At 40.1% G+C, this 19732-nt stretch overlaps 1 protein-coding gene across 1 annotated transcript; it reads right to left on the reverse strand.

Annotated features, from left to right (window-relative positions):
- Positions 1 to 1542: 1542 nt before the first annotated feature.
- On the reverse strand, positions 1543 to 18906 carry drg1 (developmentally regulated GTP binding protein 1). The gene is made up of 9 exons (XM_056290343.1): positions 18725 to 18906; positions 14827 to 14950; positions 14483 to 14658; positions 14316 to 14385; positions 14002 to 14171; positions 13731 to 13861; positions 13249 to 13416; positions 12925 to 13047; positions 1543 to 1912 (listed from the first exon to the last, which is right to left on the reverse strand). The coding sequence occupies exons 1-9, from the start codon at positions 18761 to 18763 to the stop codon at positions 1813 to 1815; spliced, it is 1101 nt and encodes a 366-aa protein (XP_056146318.1). The 5' UTR covers positions 18764 to 18906; the 3' UTR covers positions 1543 to 1812.
- Between the last annotated feature and the right edge of the window lie 826 nt (positions 18907 to 19732).

Here is a 19732-nt window from a genome sequence, read left to right on the forward strand (position 1 = left end):
ACTGTTGAGGGTTTCATTTAAGAAGTTATATATATATATATACACTACCGTTCAAAAGTTTGGGATCACCCAAACAATTTTGTGTTTTCCATGAAAAGTCACACTTATTCACCACCATATGTTGTGAAATGAATAGAAAATAGAGTCAAGACATTGACAAGGTTAGAAATAATGATTTGTATTTGAAATAAGATTTTTTTTACATCAAACTTTGCTTTCGTCAAAGAATCCTCCATTTGCAGCAATTACAGCATTGCAGACCTTTGGCATTCTAGCTGTTAATTTGTTGAGGTAATCTGGAGAAATTGCACCCCACGCTTCCAGAAGCAGCTCCCACAAGTTGGATTGGTTGGATGGGCACTTCTTTGAGCAGATTGAGTTTCTGGAGCATCACATTTGTGGGGTCAATTAAACGCTCAAAATGGCCAGAAAAAGAGAACTTTCATCTGAAACTCGACAGTCTATTCTTGTTCTTAGAAATGGCTAGTCCATGCGAGAAATTGCTAAGAAATTGAAGATTTCCTACACCGGTGTGTACTACTCCCTTCAGAGGACAGCACAAACAGGCTCTAACCAGAGTAGAAAAAGAAGTGGGAGGCCGCGTTGCACAACTGAGCAAGAAGATAAGTACATTAGAGTCTCTAGTTTGAGAAACAGACGCCTCACAGGTCCCCAACTGGCATCTTCATTAAATAGTACCTGTTAGAGCCTGTTTGTGCTGTCCTCTGAAGGGAGTAGTACACACCGGTGTAGGAAATCTTCAATTTCTTAGCAATTTCTCGCATGGAATAGCCTTCATTTCTAAGAACAAGAATAGACTGTCGAGTTTCAGATGAAAGTTCTCTTTTTCTGGCCATTTTGAGCGTTTAATTGACCCCACAAATGTGATGCTCCAGAAACTCAATCTGCTCAAAGAAGTGCCCATCCAACCAATCCAACTTGTGGGAGCTGCTTCTGGAAGCGTGGGGTGCAATTTCTCCAGATTACCTCAACAAATTAACAGCTAGAATGCCAAAGGTCTGCAATGCTGTAATTGCTGCAAATTGAGGATTCTTTGACGAAAGCAAAGTTTGATGTAAAAAAAATCTTATTTCAAATACAAATCATTATTTCTAACCTTGTCAATGTCTTGACTCTATTTTCTATTCATTTCACAACATATGGTGGTGAATAAGTGTGACTTTTCATGGAAAACACAAAATTGTTTGGGTGATCCCAAACTTTTGAACGGTAGTGTATATACATATAAAACTTTTTTAAAAGAAACAATTAACAGTAGGGAAAGTGCTCAACAAATAAGGAGCAAAATAATCCAGTTAAGTAAATTCTCTGAGACAGTACAAGCCTGTTTCATGCTATAAGCAATCATCAGCTGTCAATAAAGATACTTACAATAAAAATATATTTATACATACATACATACACATAAATATATATATAAATACAACCAAGTATTTCATGAGGCTTAAAATGAGGTTTACCAAAAGCCGAATAAAATGGTTGCATGAAAGGCTAGAGCACAGAAATTACACAAGATGCTTTTGAAAGGCTTTTATTGTACAGTTGACTTTCATTTCAAGGCAAATTCTTGGAAATTCAAATTGAACCGCTCAATGAGTTAAGTACTGTGTACATTAGTCAGTTGACATTCATGTAACTTTTGCTTTTTTGAAATCCAAGTCAGTTCACAAATTAACCAAAAGTTGGGAACCAGAAGACATAAGATGCTCTCAGGGGTAAGGTTGAGGTTTTAGACAGTTACTGTATCTTAGATCCTTTATAAAAAGGCCATGCAGTGACTTGCATCTTCTTTTACTTTTTCACCAGCTGGATAACATCTTCATCCTCCATGACATGGTCTTTGCCCACCTTCTGAGGGTTGTGTTTCACTGATGAACCCCACACTAGCGCACTGAAAAAGACAAGTTAGAGGCATTAGTTAGGTCATTCTCCTTTCTGTGCATTCCTTTTAAAAACAGCAACTAAATTCTGTTTCTCCATATAGCGTTAATCTTAAACAGGACAAAATGAGGGCAGCAAACATTACATTGCAATTAGAACCTTGATTTAGTTTCAAAAGTTTATTAGTATGTATAATTTTAATAGCTACACAAGACTAAAGTAACCAACAGGGTATAACCAAAATAAAGGAAATGCAAAGTTGCAACATCCCTTATTAACAAAAACCCCTTTATAATGGAGTCTTAGGCATCATTCAGCACACGTATTTGTAAAATGAAATGAAATTGTAAATTGTATTTCTTGGAGTGGATCAGTAATGCTCACATCACTGACAGGCAATTTAGCTCTCCCAATTAAGGACATGGTATAATGCCTCATCTCAACGTTGTTCAAGACTAAACATGTAATTGTTTTATCAAGTCACAGATAAGATAACATCTTTGTCTTAAAATCTCTATATTGAGGGGAACCAGCCCCATAGAAGACACTGTTACCAAAATTGAATAGTCAAGCCAATTTTATTTGTATAGCCCATTATCACACATTTGCCTCATGGGGCTTTATAGCAACACAACATCCTGTCCTTAGACCCTCACATCGGATAAGGAAAAACGTCCTAAAAAAACCCAAAACCCTTTAACAGGGAGAAAAAATAAGAAGAAAACTCAGGGAGAGCAACAGAGGAGGGATACAGTACCTTGCAAAAGTATTCAACCCCCTTGACAGTCATCACTTATTTCTGGATTACAAAAGATACTCATACATCTGTTCCTGAACAATATTATTTTTGTGAACCCATAAGCTCTAACAGCATGTTCCCAGAGCCAAAATGTTATGTTTCACTGACTTTTTGTAAATAAATTAAAAACTAAAATATAGTGCTTGCATAAGTATTCAATCCCCACATATCAATACTTTGTAGAGTACCATTTTGCTGCAATAACAGCCATGATTCTCTTGGGGTAAGTATGTACAAGCTTTGCACATTCTTCTGGAATAATTTTTGCCTGTTCTTCTTGGCAGAATTTGTACAGGTCTAGCAGGTTGGCGGGATGGCGCCTCTGGACTGTGATTTTCAGTCTGTGCTACAGATTTTCAATGGGGTTGAGGTCCGGACTTGACTTGGCCACTCCAAAACGCTCACCTTTTTGTTGCTGAGCCATGCCATTGCTGCTTTAGCCTTGTGCTTAGGATTAGTGTCCTGCTGGAAGGTGAACCTTCTCCCAAGCTTCAGTTTTATGGCAGACTGCAACAGGTTTCCTTCCAATATTTCCCTGTATTTAGCACCATCCCTTCTTCCCTCAATTTGAACAAGGTTCCCAGTGCCTGCAGATGAGAAGCAACCCCATAGCATTATGCTGCCGCCGCCATGCTTCACTGTAGGGAGGGTGTTTTAGGGCATGAGAAATGTTAGGTTTACGCCATTTTGGCCAAAAAGCTCAACTTTCGTCTCATCTGACCACAAAACCTCTACTCAATTCCTAACTGGGTCTCTCTCATACTTGGTAGCAAACTCCAAGCGTGCTTTTGTATGCATCGTTTTGAGCAACAGCTTCTTTCTTGCCACCCTCCCATACAGGCCAGATTTACGGAGAGCCTGTGATATGGTTGACTCCTGCACATTTACTCCAGATTCAGCCACTGACCTCTGGAGCTCCTTCAAAGTGATTGCAGGATCATCTGTGGCTTTCCTCACCAGCCCACGTCTTGCTCGGACACTTAGCTATGAGGGATGGCCTGCCCTACAAAGCATCTGGGTGGTGTGATACAGCTTCCACTTTCTGACAATGGATCCAACAGTGTTCTGTGAGACATCCAAACACTTGGATATTGTTTTGTATCCCTTTCCCGCCTTCTGCATTTTAATCACTTTGTCTCTTACTTCAGTATTATGCTTCTTTATCTTCATTTTCTGACAGAGTTCACAACCAGCTAATGACCTTTACACAGAGTGCTTTTTATACCCATAAATGAGACCGTTACTTTAATATCTTACAGGTGCACACTAATTATGTCCAATCGTGTTTACCTGAGTTTGTTTTAGGAATAATTTGTCATTTGTGTAAACTTGGAGCTTTCACAGCACAAGGGGTTAAATACTTATGCAAGCACTATATTTTAGTTTTTAATTTATTAATAAAAAGTCAGTGAAACATAACTTATTTTGGCTTTGGGAACATGCTGTTAGAGCTCATGAGTTCACAAAAATAATATTGTTCAGGAACAGATGTGGGAATATTTTCATAATCCAGAAATTAGTGATGACTGTCAAGGGGGTTGAACACTTTTGCAAGGCACTGTATTTCTCCCAAGACGGATAACGTGCAATGGATGTGGCGTTTACACAATTGACAGAATGCAACATTGAAAGACGATAACAGAATTTTATATATATATATATAAAACTTTGTTAAAAGAAACACTCAATGGTAGGGACAGTGCTCAACAAAAAAGGAGCAAAATAATGTTGATGACTGCTTATAGCATGAAACAGGCTTGAACTGTCTCATAAAGAATTTACTTGACTCACTGAATTTTACACACACACACACACACACACACACACACATATATATATATATATATATATATATATATATACATATATATAAATAAAACTTTGTTAAAAGAAACACTCAACGGTAGGGATAGTGCTCAACAAATAAGGAGCAAAATAATCCTGTTAGTCAAGTAAATTTTCTATGAGACAATACAAGCCTGTTTCATGCCATAAGCAATATATACATATATATATACGTATATATATATATATATACATATATATATATATATATATATATATATATATACACTACCGTTCAAAAGTTTGGGATCACCCAAACAATTTTGTGTTTTCCATGAAAAGTCACACTTATTCACCACCATATGTTGTGAAATGAATAGAAAATAGAGTCAAGACATTGACAAGGTTAGAAATAATGATTTGTATTTGAAATAAGATTTTTTTTACATCAAACTTTGCTTTCGTCAAAGAATCCTCAATTTGCAGCAATTACAGCATTGCAGACCTTTGGCATTCTAGCTGTTAATTTGTTGAGGTAATCTGGAGAAATTGCACCCCACGCTTCCAGAAGCAGCTCCCACAAGTTGGATTGGTTGGATGGGCACTTCTTTGAGCAGATTGAGTTTCTGGAGCATCACATTTGTGGGGTCAATTAAACGCTCAAAATGGCCAGAAAAAGAGAACTTTCATCTGAAACTCGACAGTCTATTCTTGTTCTTAGAAATGAAGGCTATTCCATGCGAGAAATTGCTAAGAAATTGAAGATTTCCTACACCGGTGTGTACTACTCCCTTCAGAGGACAGCACAAACAGGCTCTAACAGGTACTATTTAATGAAGATGCCAGTTGGGGACCTGTGAGGCGTCTGTTTCTCAAACTAGAGACTCTAATGTACTTATCTTCTTGCTCAGTTGTGCAACGCGGCCTCCCACTTCTTTTTCTACTCTGGTTAGAGCCTGTTTGTGCTGTCCTCTGAAGGGAGTAGTACACACCGGTGTAGGAAATCTTCAATTTCTTAGCAATTTCTCGCATGGAATAGCCTTCATTTCTAAGAACAAGAATAGACTGTCGAGTTTCAGATGAAAGTTCTCTTTTTCTGGCCATTTTGAGCGTTTAATTGACCCCACAAATGTGATGCTCCAGAAACTCAATCTGCTCAAAGAAGTGCCCATCCAACCAATCCAACTTGTGGGAGCTGCTTCTGGAAGCGTGGGGTGCAATTTCTCCAGATTACCTCAACAAATTAACAGCTAGAATGCCAAAGGTCTGCAATGCTGTAATTGCTGCAAATGGAGGATTCTTTGACGAAAGCAAAGTTTGATGTAAAAAAAATCTTATTTCAAATACAAATCATTATTTCTAACCTTGTCAATGTCTTGACTCTATTTTCTATTCATTTCACAACATATGGTGGTGAATAAGTGTGACTTTTCATGGAAAACACAAAATTGTTTGGGTGATCCCAAACTTTTGAACGGTAGTGTATATATGAACAATATGATGAGGGGGATGCCAAGCAGTGTACAGATGCCACCAGAACAGCCCAGGACCTGAGCCACACAACCATGCAATCATCACTATGTAGACCTGACAGGAGGACAGACTACACATGCACACAAGAGACTCACATCACACCATTCACATATTCGTGAGAAGAGACAAGGGGAAAAAAAAACAAAAAACAAAAAACACAGCCACACGTCTGAATGAGAGAAGGATATAACATTGAAAACATTCTTTCGGCTTGTTCCCTGTTTTTCAGGGGTTGCCACAGCAAATTTTATATTTTCCATCAGTACCCTTTGAGGGAACAGCACCAATGGCAGCCGTTGTTAACCCGAGCCTTGACTGATCCAGTATGGAGCCTCGAATGAGCCGGTATTGTCTTGTCAATCCGCATAATGATTTGGCAAAATTTTATGTTGGATGCCCTTCCTGACACAACCACTAACCCTATGGACGGGGACACAGGTAAAGCGCTGGATGCCATCCCAGTATTCATGGACTTATGCCCATGCCTGTTGCCAAGGACCCAGTGATTGGTGGTGTTAGTTGGTTTGGTGGCGTCAGGCGACATCAAGGCTATTGAGAAGATCCAGGGACATACTGGCTTCGCTCCATGCCGCTCCTCTCCACCACTTGAGAAACCCAGGGTCCAGGAAACTGAATTGGCAATGGCAGCAAGCAGCACAGTGATGTTTAAAACCAGTATATTCTCTGGAATGTTGGCAGATAGTCTCAAATCTCCAAATGTATACCTTCTGATCTACAGCAACTCCTCATGGTTGTATTTCCATAGACATGGTGCTTTCTGACATAAACCATAGACAAAAGTGCAAGACACAGCAGCAAAGCAGGAACCGGGGCAAGCCTCACGGTGGCCATCTTGGATATGATAACCAGGCACGAAAGACCACATTTTAGCTATGTTAAGCTGTTTTTTATGTTTAGCTAAGTGAAAAAAGGCAGTCTTGGTGATTTTTTTAAATGTGCTTATCAAAGAAAAGATTGGGATCAAACATAACAGCAAGATTTTTGGCTGCCGCACATTGTGATATCACACAGTTGTCGATTGTTATTGTTACTTGATCAAATTGGTGTCTGTGTCTAGCAGGGCCAATGACCAACATCTCAGTTTTATCCAAATTTAAAGGCAGGAAATTTAGTGAAATCCAATTTTCAAAGCAGCCAGTTCAGGCCTCTAAATTAGCCATTTGAGTATGATCACCAGCCTTTATAGGCACATACAGCTGAGTATCAGAGTATCATCCGCATAGCAATGGAAATTTATTCCATGACTGCATATAATTTGGCCAAGATGTGAAATATAAAGAGAGAAAAGTAGAGAGCCAAGAACCGAGCACTGAGGTACACCATATTTAACGTCAGAGAATTTTGATATAATGTGATTATAGCAGACACAATGTGTTCTTCCAGGTAAGTAGGACTTAAGCCAAGAGAGAGAGCTAAGCTAGAGTCACCAAAATGACAATTTATTCTAAAAGTATACAGTGAAGTGATCAATGGCGTCAAAGGCTGCATTGAGGTCCAGTGATAGAAGCACAGAAGTGGAATTAGAGTCCATAGCAAGTAGAAGATCGTTCACCACTCTGGTCAGAGCAGTTTCAGTGGAGTGACAGGCCCTGAAAGCCAATTGAAAAGGTTCATATAGATAGTTTTCTCTACATGGGTCGAAAGTTGTTGATACACAACTCTCTCTAGTACTTTAGAAAAGAATGGAAGATTAGAGACTGGTCGATAGTTATCAAGAGACCCTGGATCGAGGTGCGGTTTTTTAAGTAGAGGTTTAACCACAGCTGTCTTAAAACTGCTAGAAACAGTGCCTGTAGTAAGTGATAAATTAACAATGTAAATAATGTTGTTATAAATGTTAACGCTTATTTAATTTATTAATTGACAATGTTCTAGCATTGTAGGTCCCAGGAAAGGCCAGAGGTCTTTAAAAAGTTTTGCTGGTAAAGGGTCAAGTAGGCAAGTAGTTGGTTTAGAAGCCGACACGAGTTTAGTCCAAGTATCAAGAGAGATACTCTCAGAAGATGTAATAACAGGGACTATCAGTGGCTCATTGTATAGATATGAATTTGATAAGACAGGATCTGCAGGAATAGCTGGAGTTGAAGAACTAATTTTATAATTTCATCAACCTGATTGCAGAAAGTCTAGAAACTCATGGCCTGTGAATGGTGAGCAGCTAATAGATTTAGATACACTGTCAAAGAGAAATCTGGGGTTATGTTTAATATTGATTAAGCGAAAGAGATAAACTGTTTTTACAGCAGATAAAGCACACTTGTATTTCAATAAACACGCATGACAAGATAGGTAAAAACTTCCAATTTTGATTTTCACCATTTATGTTCCAGTCTCCTGCAGACCTGCTTAAGAGCATGTGTCTCATCATTAAACTAGGGTATAGGCCTCTTTAGTCGCCTAGCTCTGGTAATGAGAAGTGCAACTGCATCAAGGAGAGACTAGAGAGGGTCACATTTAAGTCACTAGTGAAATTTTCAACAGAGTCAGTCTCTATAGTGAAAAGAGCCAAGACTTCAGGCAGCTGCTGGCCAAATGCAGCTACAGTGGATGGACCAGTGTAGCAAGTGGCAATTACATCTGTGCCGACATTAACAGAACAGGCCAATAATGCTTCAAATTTGATGAGAAAATGATCTGACACAGCAGATGTGGTTGGCAAGATGTTTAGAGCAGAAACAGCTATCCCTTTAGATAAAACCAAATCAACGTTACCACTGCAATGAGTTGACTCTTGAACAAACTGAGCAAACCCAAAAGTATCAACAAGTCCCAGTAAGGCTTTACTTAGAGGATCAGCAGTCTTATTCAGATGAATACTGAAATCACCAAGAATTAGAATCTCATCAGAATATGTAATAAGACCTGAAACAAATTCTCCAAATTCTTCAAGAAATAGTGAGCAAGAACCTGGAGGTCACGAGTATCACAATCTGGACCAGGGATGTGCAATATGATCCAGAAAGGGCCGGTGTGTGTGCAGGTCTTTGTTCCAACCAAGCAGTTACACCCTTGATTCTGTTAGTCAATCAATAGTCGTTGCTAAGGACCTTGATTTGTAGACTCAGGTGTGTAACTGCTTGGTTGGAACAAAGACCAGCACCCACACTGGCCCTTTCTAGATCATGTTGCCCGTCCCTGATCTGGACTGAGCCGAGCCTATTCGTGGCTGAGGGAGATGGACTTAGAATAAGAGCCTTAAAAGATTGGAATTTAGATTCAAGTTTAGAAGTTAAATTGTAAATAGACATATATTAAGGCAACAACCCCACCTTGTTTATTTGCCCGAGCTACATGGGCATAAATAGTCAGTGGGGAAGCTTCATTTAAGGGAAGGAAAACATTTGGTTTCACATAACCCAATCATATCGAAACTATGTTCAAGAATCAGATCATTTATTAGTAAGGCTTTGGTAGACAGTGATCTGATATTTATGAAACCAAATTAAAGCATCTTGTTGAAGGGATCGGTAGCAGGCAGAACTTTAGAGCTACCAATAGTTTAAAAACCAACTGGAATTCGAAACCTTGTATTATTAGTTGACAATTTTGACGACCTACGCTTTGGACGATATGTGGTCACACTTTTGATAACATTAGATGTTTGATTCTGTACTTTATTAGATACTTCGTTGCACATTTCACAATCACTAGTGGTAGGAATAATCATTAGATTGTGATTCACACATTTAGGAGAGGATAGCTTGGGAGCAATACAACAGGGTAGGGAGACTGTCTCAATGTTATAGACCAAGATGTCAATCTGATAATCTATACTATGAGAAATTCCCTGACTAAACATATTAACTAAACTAGTTGACTCCACATCCACACTAGGTTTAAACCTAGCAGGCTTTTTAATCACCTGCAACCTGCCGAATGATAAGTCCCTAGTGTCAAAGTAAACGTAGACAGCTATCAATATGCTAGACAAAAGAATGGTGCTGTCCCCAGTAGGGTGAATGCCGTCTGCTTTCAGCAGGTAAAGGCGGCCCCAGAAAGAAGGCCAGTTATCAACAAAGCCAAATCCCTGCTCATTACAGTAATGAGCCAGCCAGCGGTTCACTGAGGTGAGCCTACTATAGATCTCATCATTACTCCTCACGGGTAAGGGACCAGAGACAATTAATCGATGCTGACACATCTTTCTGGCAAACTCGAGCGTCCTGACTAGGCTGGCTTTTGTGATTTCTGATTGCTTCATCCTAGCATTGTTGGTGCTGACATGAATAACGTTACTGAAAGTAGTGGTGCTGAGTGCCTGGGTTTCCTGTTTCTCCCTCCATGATGCTAGCACCATAAGATTATCCTCTATGTTGGAGACTGGCCCCAGGTAAACAGTGAACCATGGCTGGCGAAGCTAATCTGATATTGTGGGTAATGGTGTCTCCTATCACCAGTGTGCGTTGCTTTACTCTGTCGACAGGGGCGGGAGAGGCACGCTGGCCAGTAGGACTACCAACAGGGCTGGTGAGGGGTGAAAACCGGTTTGCAGTAGGGCTGTCAAAATTGGCCAAAAACGACATTCAATTATTCCTTCTCTTGGACAGTGATTTTTGTTGTTGCTTAGTTTGGATATATGTGTTTAGTTTGGATTTATCTGTTCTTAGTTTGGATATATGTGTTCTTAGTTTGGATATATGTGTTCTTAGTTTGGATATATGTGTTGTTAGTTTGGATATATGTGTTCTAATTTGGATATATGTGTTCTTGTAGTTTTTGGATATGTGTTTTTGTCTTTCTGTTGCACTGCTGTGGGCTGGGGGGAGCGATATTTTGTAAATGACAAATAAAGTTTTCCTGATTCCTTCTAAAAAAAACACATAGGTTTGAACCCATTCGAATATATTTTTGCGCATTATGTCCATAAGAGTGCAAACCAATACGAGAGACAATAACTACTTGCATAGGTATATTTATTTTAACGTAAACATGTCTTTTAAAAGCTCTACATACCTACACATTCCAAAATAACCAAATAATGTCCTATACCGTAAAACTTAATTTAAAGACCACAGACTTCTGTCTCTCTCTCTGCACCCAGGTTGGTGCTGGAGTGAGAAATGAGAACATGCCGTCTCTTGGAGCGAGGTGAATGATTCATAGTTGATGTGTTATTGGATAGCCTAATTTTTATATAGATCAGGTAATATTCATACTACTTTAAATAAACAATTTGATAGACAGAACTCTCTAAAGCCCAGCCCATATTGATCGGCCTCATGTCCTTGCATATGAACGAAGTACATTTCTTCATGCAAGCTTCTTGTGCTGCAGATAGCAAGCTTGTGGCGGGCAGTGTAAAATATGAGTTGAGACATGGCTGTTTGGCTGGAGTTCCGGACATCAGGCTATGCTCATTTGGATGAAATTTTTGAGATGTGCCCTCATGTTATTAGTGGTGGAATGGTAAGCTAATTGTAGCTTGCATACGACTTCATCTCAATGTTCCACAATTTTTCCGTTTTCTGACCAAAATCTCAAGTATTTCTAAACAGGGCTTTTTAGATCGTTCAGAGTGAAACTCAGTCTCTCTGTGGCCGAGTTGAGTTGTGAACTCTCTGCCATCTTTACCACACGGTTGTTGTTGAACTATTCACTTGTTTCAGCCTGACCTAAATTTCATTTTCAACCAATGAAAGTGACATTGTGTGACTCCTATCCATCATGCAGCGTATTCAGTGCAGTGGCCAAGGCTCTCATGAGAATTCATGAGGCAGACAGCAACGGTAGTGCTGCTTTTTTTTCTTCCACAAACAAATATTAATTTTCATACTCGAATGTCTGCTTTTTTTTTTACAATTCAGTTATGTATTGGAATTTGGAATGTTCACTGACAGTCCTAGTTTGCAGTTGGGAGAGGTGACTGCAGACCAGGCCCCACGACTGGTGGCTTGCACTTGCAGGCCTTCCCACGCCGGTAAACAGAGACAAATTCCGCTGCATCTGTCGACGAGGCTGAGCTAGTGCTAACAGTAGCAGGTCTGCTGTCAGGCCCGGGGCTAAGGCTATCTGGAGGGGCCGCCATGTATAACGTAATCCTTGCTGAAAGAAGCTGGTCGAACTCATGGACACGTCTCTCTAGTAGAAACAACCTATCTGTAAATGCAGAACAGTCACCACACACCATCGTTTTAACAAGGCTGCTTTAACTGCAAATGCAATAGAGCTAACAGCGAAGCTAGGCTAAGCTCGACGCTAGTAACAAACTAGGAACAAGAGGCTGCTTACTAAACAGAAGAATTGTTTGAGAAAGAAACTGGAGAACTGGAGTGAACTAAGCACAGAAAATAGCGAAATCAGTAGAACAAATAAAGAGGACAGGGCAGAATATAGAGAAGCGATAGTAAGAAAATAAACACCAGTTATCCATCTCACAAAGCCGACTCTCACGAAGGCGGAAGCCGGAAACAGCTGACAGTGATGAGCGAATAAAATGGATCATGGAGTGAACATGGTAACAGTTTCTGTCCTAGGATGAATTTGAATGTTACTGGTCTTTAGAAGATCAGTCAAGTTATACTAAATACATTTTGGGCAGAAAAATGCACATGAGAGAATCTCATTTCCAATTAATGTATTGTGTCCAATCTCAAATGCAGTTAAGACTATAGAACAAACAATTATCAAATGATGGTAATCATCTTGCCTTCAACGTATATAAACATATTTTCCTGGTGTGCAGTCGAATAATTTTATTTGGTTGACAAAATTTAAGATTTTGTAACTATAGATTTGCCCTCAGGACTAACCACTTCATATTAACTGCAGGGGATATGATACAAAAGATGCAGGGGTGGGGTTCATATCAGTCAAGACCTATAATTTCATAATGACAAAATTGCTTTTTAAAGTAAAAACATTCAAGCCAGGGATATAATACTCACTATTTGAATTCTTTGATGAGGTTTTTGTGAATCTTTAAGCAAAAATCCTCCACAGAAGTTCGTCCATCAGGAAGTACAACTGGAGATGTGTAATCAGGTAGTTGACCCTTGGGTTTAGTGTAGCTGTAAATGATCACAATTATATCAGATATGTTTATCAACTGAGCCAGATAGAAAAAGGTTGATTCAAATCCCTTGTTCTTAGGTATTACAAAGCCTTATGTGGCCCTAGGAGACAGACAGACAGACACACACACACACACACACACACACACACACACACACACACACACACACACACACACACATACGTATATAACGTACATGCGGACTAGCTTTAGGTAGTCCCAGATCTTTTCAAGCAGGTCATCAAAGTTCCAGCGGTGGTGGGCAGAGATGGGCACACAGTGGGGGACCTTATAGATGATATCGAGTTCCTCAATTGAGATTTGGTCAATTTTGTTCAGCACATAAATGCAAGGGATGTAGACCCTGTTGGAACAAAAGGCTCAATGAGGGCATTGGAGGGGATTTCAAGCCTCATTTAATTCCAACAATAACTGCTGAACAACTGGAGATATACAAAAATCAAAACTTGCTGATGCACAGAGTAAAATCAGAAAACGTCATTGAGATCTCCCATAATTGAGCTTATTTTTTTCAGAATTTCTGGCACAGGTGCCTTAAATGTAATAAATCTCAGATGTATATTTCTAAACATGAAGAAATTGAGACAGACAGCTTGGACATTCAAATACGCTACTGGAATCGTAAATAGGGACCACTCTGAACCCCTGGCAGCTTACCGGTTTCCTTCCACAACATCAATGAGGTCATCAGCGGTAGAATCACTACGCAGGGTGACATCCGCATTGTGGATCTTATACTCAGCGAGGATACTCTTAACTGTGTCACCATCTAGCTCACTTTGTGCGCACTAAGGATATGAGAGGAGTGACCAGTAGGTTGTGAATCAACAAAATAAGGTATGTGGGAATGTGTGCGCATGTGTGTGTGTGTGTGTGGGGGGGTATATTACCCTATACTTGAAATACTACAAAGTTGCACCATACGTACTGTGGCTGTGAAGTTGATGCCTCCTTTGTCCTTCTTCTTGAAGCCAATGTTGGGTGGCTGCTTATTAAGTCGAATGCCAAAGCCTTCAAGCTCATGCTCTATTAGCTTTTTATGGCCAAGAGGCTTCAAGACATCGAGCACAATGAGGATTAGGTTGCAGGTTCTAGCCACTAAGACAAAAAGAATAGAAGGGTTCAGCTATACCAGTGGTTACAGAAGAGTGTAGTACACTTACCATTACTGCTACATTAAAGCATTAATTTTTTGCAAATGAGTGTCAGTCTTTACACAAATCTAAGTGTTTTTTGTTTTACCTGCAATGACCTGTCTGCCTCTTCCTTTGCCATCCTTGGCCCCTTCAATGATACCTGGGAGATCCAGGAGCTAAACAAAAAATATGATCAAGTAAGCAACCCATCATGAACAAGATGTGCCCAAAATTATTTAGCCTTCTGAATGGGCAACTGAATTATGGTTATACCTGAATTTTGGCACCTTTGTACCGAATCACTCCAGGTACTGTTGTAAGAGTGGTGAACTCATAGGCTGCTACCTCAGAGTACACACCTGCAAGGTTACTCAACAAGGTAGACTTGCCCACTGATGGAAAACCCACAAAACCGATTCGGGCATCCCCTGTTTTTGCCACATCAAAACCTGGACAAAAGAGTAAATAAATTGTGTAATCAAAATCAAATGACCACTGTTCAGTTATAAAACGACAGATCAAATAATTACTGGTCATTTAGAAAGGATATTGAGCAGTCAACAGTGCTACTAAAAGTGGGATAAAAATGTATGCAGCATGAAAACTCCTGGTCTTACCCTCCCCTGTTCCACCACCACTGCCTCCCTTTGGAGTGATCAGTTCTCTTCTAAGTTTGGCAAGCCGTGCTTTGAGCAGACCTAAGTGGTGGGCTGTGGCCTTGTTCTTCTGCGTCCTGGCCATCTACCAACAGTAACAATATTAGCATAAGACTACAGGTGTTCTTTGTAGGGCACTACTAATTAAATTAGCAAGGCTCATCCCCATATCTATGCCGGTAAATCCAAAGAGGTGAAACACAAAATAACAAAAAGCAAAAGGTAAAACTAGCAAGGAATTCTGAGGACTGATGAGATAGTGTGCAGTGTTAATGGAAGGCAAAAGTAAGAAACGTGTCTTAACATGTAACTGCTTTACATATCACATAGAAAGATGTACATTTTTGTAGAGATGGTCCCGTCTGACCAATAAAAAGCTGGACATCTTACATGAGTCCATGATACTGATGATGTATTAGATGCTGATTAGTCTCCTTTATGGATTCAAACTCGGGTCTCCAAGGTGAAGAACCAAGTTCATTGCCTTATAACCTCTCAGCCATAACTAAACTATTGTTTGAACCAGATCATTAAATATAAAAGTAGGTAGTCGTGGGGGAAAAATATATTCACTACAAAATCGCAACACTAAGTCATATTGCAGCATTTCCCGTGAATCACAATGTTAAAATACTATGAACACATGTTAACACAACTACATCTCTGAATGTTTGAACCTGAACTGTTTTGGGAAGCATACTAAATTTCCTTTGGATAACTGCAGTTTTCACATTTTACTGTAGATAAGAAGGTATAGAGCCTTTAAAAAGTAATATCATATAAAGATATCAAATTGCAACTTTTATAATGTCGTGACTTGAAAATCTCAATATCCATCAAACCAGCACTTGAATATTTCTTAACATTGAATCAGGAGGTATCTGCCATCCGATTCCAAGCCCTGACAGAGACCAGAAAGAAAGACATATACTGAATGTGATAATTGTATCCTGATTCCATGTGATTGATTTCAGTGACATCATGGAGAAGATTAACAATTCCAATTTATAGTTAGTTTCTTTAATTGGTCTGCATTCAAGAGTCCTGTTTGGTGAATATGATTTAAAGAGGTGCTTAAGACTAAAACGTGTTTTTTGAGTTGTAAACTGAATGATATGACTGCACGGTGATGAAACACAACAATACTGGTGTTAATATTGACATTTCTTATCAAATTTATAAATATCAACATTTCATGGGTTGAAAATGGCTCAACACGCCATCTACTGCTTTAAATCAGCCCTGAACCTTGAACTACGCCAATGCTGATGTAGAGTGTGCCAGTTGGGACTTATCAACTTCATGAAATTTAAAAAAAGAAGAATGTTAACGCCCTCTAATCAGAGGTGGGCGACCCAACTCCCCCAGCCCCTGCCCTTGAGTGTTGAGTCCCCTGTGTGTGAGGCTGGGCTCGTGCCGCAGCTGGGGGAGCAGTTGCCCCATTGCCTGCTTCTCTCTGCCCCGGAAAGCCGTGGCCGGTCTTGTGGGACCCCCTTCCGTTTGCGGCGTATGCCTTACAGAGGTCGGAGCATCTTCATGCTGTGCCAGAAGGCGGACCAGTGTAGGCGACTGGGTATGGTGGTGTGCGGCAGCGAGCCAGCAACTCGCACCGGGCCATTCTTGCAGCTCTCCCTAGCAACTCCTGCCTCACACATCCATGCCCACCCCCAGCCCCTCCCTGCCCCCTCTCTCAGTTCCTTGCCCACTTTTTAAATAAAGTTCTTGAGTCTTTAGCATTTTTCAAAATTATGCAGTGGGTGGATTTAGGCTCAGACCTGGGGGATTAATTACACTTTAACATTGGATGCTAACCACTTTATAATGGAACAGAAGCAGCAGCTTTCTGTTCTGGAATCGATTTAACATGAAATTACATCTTTTGATTTATTTTCAGCTCTTTAGCCTTTATTTGAAAGTATAATAAAGATAGGAAACATGGCAAAAAGGAGTGGGGAAGACATGCAGCAAACATATTACAGGGAGCACTGCAGTCAGGTCTGAGTCCACATGGTGTGCACTAAACTAGCTGAGCAACTAGGACATGAATACTGCATCTTAAATGAAATTATACCTTAACACAGCTATCTTTACACATCACATCTGATATGTAGTTATTATATGTAAAGGCATTTTTGTTCTTTGGCCTTGATAAGTATTTGCAGTCTACCATAATTTCAGTAAGCGCAGACTACAGCTTGGTTAAAATGTCTCCTCTTTGTTATTTCAAGTCCTTTATAGGGTCCCTACTTTATAGGGATACATCATATATAATGTATCACAGATGTTATCCAAAGATATGGTATTTGATACAAACACATATATAGCCTCATGTATTCATGTTTAGCATGCCAACCCAAATGTGGATAACCTGGCATTCTATTGACTGTGAATATTGTGGACAGTCGCTCCTTTAATTTAGTACTTGTTGGGGAATTTTAATTGGGCATGGAAAGAGTGCAGACAAGCCATAAATAGTTGACTCATATTGCTCATATTGTCAGAGTACATGAAGCTTCTTCTTCTTCCAGCTTTTTCCGTTTTTCAGGGGTCGCCACAGCAGATTTTACAGTTTCCATCAGGACCTTGTGAGGGCACAGCACCAATGCTGGCCATTGTTAATGCGGGCCTCGACCGACCTGGTATGGGCTTGTCAAGCCACATACTGATTGGGCAAAATTTTACATTGGATGCCCTTCCTGACAAAACCACTAACCCTATGGATGGGGGCACAGGTAAAGCGCTGGATGCCATCCCAGTATTCATGGACTTGCGCCCATACCTGTTGCCATACTGTACAGCACTGTCAGAGTACATGAACCTGAATAGCATAAATTATACAGCTTCATTGGGAAGGAGAAATACTCTTTTCTTGGCATACTTGTTTACAAAAGCTAACAACATAACATGAAGTCACAGCAAACTACATCTATCTTATACTGTAAGTCAAATCTAATGAGTCTACAAAATCTCATACATTCTCCCAACTGATTCCAATGTATCCCAGATAAAGCAAAAGCTTCAAAACTTCAGAATAAAATCCATTACCGTGTGAATGTATAGCTCTGTTAAGTAGGGTTACTGCAAAACGAGCTAACCAAAATACCTAGCTAGTTATCCAGTATTGTTTGGCTCCAGTCTACAATTAATAAGGTGCTCAAAGAAAGTTGAATCAGTTCATCTGGACACAACGTTTATATAAACCTTATTATAATATGCAAGTAACCTGCTAAAATCTATTTCAACATCTCTGATATATTCACTGCACCGTTGCACTTTATCACCTCTTATTTCACCTGTATAAATCAATCCCTGTGTATGTACTGAAGATTGTTGCGTTGCAGTGTTGTTATTCTATGTTAAATACAATGAGACAGCCACGAAACCGGAGCCAAATGTCATGTTTCTGCAAACCCACATGGCCGATAAACATGATTCTGATTCTGGTATATACTAATATATACGTTATATATAAACGTTTTTATAAACGTTGTGTCCAGATGAACTGGTTCTACTTTCTTTGACCTTCTTACCTGGATTACTGAGCATGCATAAAGACATTAATAAGGGACATTTATCGCACAGGCTGACACGCAGCCGGCGTCGATACCGAGTCCGTTTACACATTTTAATGCTGCCAAACAATGACAGAGGAATAGTGAGGTGGCATAAAGTTCATTATGTCAATGCTTTGAATCTTAAGAACACGGATGACATACTCCGGTAAGCGCAGAAATAACGTTTTTCGTCTCTGGCTACAGCACGAGGCCCCACAGTTAAGTGCTTGGCTAAAACCTGCTAAGGACTGCAGCTAAAACTAAAACGTGATTGGTTCCTCGGGCGAGCCGTGTCTGTAACTTACCTCATTTTCAATTTCTGCTATTTTGACGAGTAGACTCATGGTGTCGCAGATCTGTAGACGCTAAAACAATACTGATGGAAGTTACTCTTACATGGAAACTTACAACGTTATCAAATGTTGTAAAGCCAACATAAACGCCATCACAAACTCTCCCAAGCGCTGCTTCCGGGTGGTCCGGTGGGCTTGCGCGTCCCTCACTAAAAATGCTCCCACCAGGAACACGTCCCCGGAACCAAAGCGAAGCGGTCGAAACACGTATAACCACTAAACACATGACCCATGCCTTCTCCATTTTTAAAATAACTGATAGCAGAACATTATTTAATCCTAACCTCAGCACTAACCTTACAGTCGTCCCCTATAACAAAAGAAATGTCCTCATTTCAATAATATTCACATAAACCCTGATACATGTCATATTCTCAATTTTTAAAATAATAGCAGAAAGTTATTTAATCCTGAACCCAATCATAGCCTTACATAATTATAGCTGGTGTATATTTCCACAGAGTAAGACGTCGTGGGATAAGAAAGGTTTTCATTGGTTTACGTCCGTAATTATCCATTATGAATTACGATATTTAGGTGATGAATAGGGTTAGCCTAGTAGCCCTTGGCTAACGGGTCGGACCCTTTAGTCGACTTGGTTGTCGTTGTCGCCCGTGGTGCGGGAGCCACAGGTTCGCGTCCCGGCTGTGACGGTCCGGCCGGGGTGCCCGCCGAATTTGCTAAATTGGTGTCAGAAGTGGGATGGTGAGATCGTGAAGGACAGTGCGGCCATCGAAAGCGTTTCCCGAAGGAGGGGGGTCGTATAACGTACACAAATAAGCAGACACGTTAGCCCTTGGCTAACAGGTCGGACCCTTTAGTCGACTGGTTAACGTTGTTGTCCGCGGTGCGGGATAACCGAGTTCGCGTCCCGGCAGTGACGGTCCGGCCGGACTGCCCCATGAATTTGCTACAGATATGTCACTCGGTTCGTAAAGTGAAGCAATTCTTAAATCAGAA

The sequence above is a fragment of the Lampris incognitus genome, chromosome 12, assembly GCF_029633865.1.
Source record: "Lampris incognitus isolate fLamInc1 chromosome 12, fLamInc1.hap2, whole genome shotgun sequence".
NCBI classification, from domain to species: Eukaryota; Metazoa; Chordata; class Actinopteri; order Lampriformes; family Lampridae; genus Lampris; species Lampris incognitus.

Coding starts and splice junctions, on each gene's coding strand:
- drg1 (XM_056290343.1), bottom strand. CDS start 18,763: ATGAGTCTACTCGTCAAAATAGCAGAAATTGAAAATGAG. Junction 13,417..13,730: donor GATGTTGTGGAAGGAAACCG/GTAAGCTGCCAG, acceptor TTGTTCCAACAG/GGTCTACATCCCTTGCATTT. Junction 13,048..13,248: donor TACCTAAAGCTAGTCCGCAT/GTACGTTATATA, acceptor GATCATTTACAG/CTACACTAAACCCAAGGGTC.